This window comes from Cornus florida, unplaced genomic scaffold (assembly GCF_030987335.1).
Source record: "Cornus florida cultivar Cherokee Brave unplaced genomic scaffold, ASM3098733v1 CherokeeBrave_3.0.0_Hap2_Chr01, whole genome shotgun sequence".
Taxonomy (NCBI): Eukaryota; Viridiplantae; Streptophyta; class Magnoliopsida; order Cornales; family Cornaceae; genus Cornus; species Cornus florida.
Window position 1 is genome coordinate 100093484 of NW_026775571.1, and position 2449 is coordinate 100095932.

General features: G+C 35.4%; 1 protein-coding gene across 1 annotated transcript; it reads left to right on the plus strand.

Annotated features, from left to right (window-relative positions):
- The first annotated feature begins 647 nt into the window (after positions 1-647).
- Positions 648-2129, plus strand: LOC132278769 (protein FAR1-RELATED SEQUENCE 5-like). Its single transcript, XM_059780658.1, has 2 exons — positions 648-1049; positions 2100-2129. Exons 1-2 carry the CDS (start codon positions 648-650, stop codon positions 2127-2129), a joined length of 432 nt encoding a protein of 143 aa, XP_059636641.1.
- The last annotated feature ends 320 nt before the right edge of the window (positions 2130-2449 follow it).

Consider the following 2449-nt stretch of genomic DNA (forward strand, 5'->3'; position numbering starts at 1 on the left):
GTCATATAAATGTTGTGCTGTTATGATATACCTACTTTTTTATCATATTTTTGTAGGTTTGCTATTATAGTTATGGCTATTGAAGAGGCAATTATTCACATTGAAGAGACAGATAGCGATTCAGTTTGTGAAATTCCTGAAGTAGAATGGATACCCCGCGTTGATATGCAGTTTGATTCCGAAGAAGCGGCTTATGATTTTTACAATGAATATGGTGGCAGAGTGGTTTTTAGTTTCCGGAGAGAGTACAAAAATAACAGTCGGAAGGATAGAAAAGTAACATCTAGAAATTTTGTATGTAGCAAGGAGGGAAAAAGAGGTCAGGACAAGAGGGATAAGAAAATGAAGAATCGAAGGGCTGAAACACGCACCGATTGTCGTGCACGCATGCTTATTGCCTTTAATGTGGAATTTGGTAAGTACATTGTCAAAGATTTTAATGTACTCACAACCATCCCCTCATCAGTGAGGATTGTGCCCAAATGATGCGGTTGCAGCGAAAAATCAAGTCAGTGCAAGCTATTGATGTGGAGTTGGCTGCCGATTGTGGAATACTCGTTCGTAAAGCCTTTGAGTTAAGTTCGAGGCAAGCTGGTGGTAGAGAAAGTATTGGATTCACGAAGGCTGATATACAAAATTATATTCGGATGAGAAGACAAAACGACTTTGAACTTGGTGATGCAAATTGGCTGATGAATTATTTCCAGACACAGTATTTGGAAGATCCATCATTCTTCAATGCCGTGCAATTAGACAACGGTGCAATGATAACAAATATATTTTGGGCCGATTCAAAAATGATATCAGATTATGGGCATTTTAGAGATCTGCTGACATTTGATACCACGTACAAACTTGTTTATAGGAATTGGCCTTTTGCAGTTTTTCTCAGTTTGAAGCATCACCGAGAGACAGTTGTGTTTGGAGCAGTTTTCATGTATGATGAGATAACCAATTCTTTTGGTTGGTTATTCAATACATTCTTAAATGCCATGTCCCATAAAGCACCAAGGACGATCTTGACCGACCAAGACGCTACAATGGCAAAGGTGTAATACCCCTAATTTAACAAGGATAGTCCTGGAATTTATTTAATTGTTTAAATTGTGTTTTTATTTATTTAATGGTGACTTTGTTTTGGTGTAATTAATGAATTTATTTAATTGTTTAAATTGTGTTTTATTTATTTAATGATAACTTTGTTTTGGTGTAATTAATGGTGTATTATTGAGTTATTTGGTTTTTATTTAATTGTCAATTTTACTTGAGTTACTTGATTTTTATTTAATTATCGATTTCTTAATTGTTTTAATTGCATGGTTATATTACTTTATTTATTTGATTTAAGTTAATTGTGTTTTTGTTAAATTAGGTTTTAGACGTCACGGATGTAGCCGACATAATTAAACTTTAATTAAGTTTTCTATGGGCCGATTAGGATTCAGTTTAGGGCTTGAATTAATTTAGGGTTTGGTATAACTCTATAAATATAAAGGATACGTCTGTTAAGGGTTTTAGGAAAAGCAAATAAAATCTATTCACGTCTGTGGAGGCAAAGAGGGAACAGAGGAGGAATTTTGCAGTAGGAATCGCCGGAACCTTAGAAGACGACGTAGAGATTTTGAACAAAAGTCTCAAAGGCAAGTTCTGTCTTAACTCTCTCCCTTAGGCTTCGTGTTCTTTGCATACTTAAATAGTTCCAGGATGGATTATATATTTTAAAAAAAAAAAAAAAAAAACGCAATCTATTTCCATAATTTAAAATTTCAATCGTAACTTTTATGATTGATAAATTGTTTAAACTTGAATTTTTTCCTTGCACTGTTTTCTGTTCAATTCCATGTTAGTAAATATAATAAAGATTTAAACAAGGGTTGGAATCTACTGGGACTAAGTTAGAACCTCTGGGAACCTAAGCTGTGAAGTGTCGGAGGTGTAGACGATGACTGAAGAAGAAAACACGAGGCAAAGGAGGGAGAGAGCCGGCTCTCCTTGAAGTGGAGGCGGCTCCAAGGCCATTGGAGGCGGCTCCAAGGTTTTGGAGCCTGCTCTATGTTGTTCCTTTATGGTTTTTACGTTCTGTTTGTTTTGTTTTTCAGTTTTCAGTGAGGAAGCTTTTTGGTTATTGAATTTCTAAGTTTTCTGAAGAAAATAAATACTGTAATGAATCTTTTAGAGGTTGTCCAGAGTAGATTAAAGTCTCAAAGGATAGAATAATGTAAAATTGGACACGGAGTATTAATCTTTAAAACTGTATGGATTTGTTTTATGTGTCTCGCAGACCTGTATGGATTTGGATATTTAAATTTCTTAATTATATAGGAATTTTCTGTGAGAGCTTGTCCACTGCTAATCGCAAATTCGTGGAATAAAAATACGTACTGGGAGGCTGAGGAAAGTGGAGCCTCCTCCACTTAAAATTGGAGGCCCCTCTACCCAAGTGGAGCCC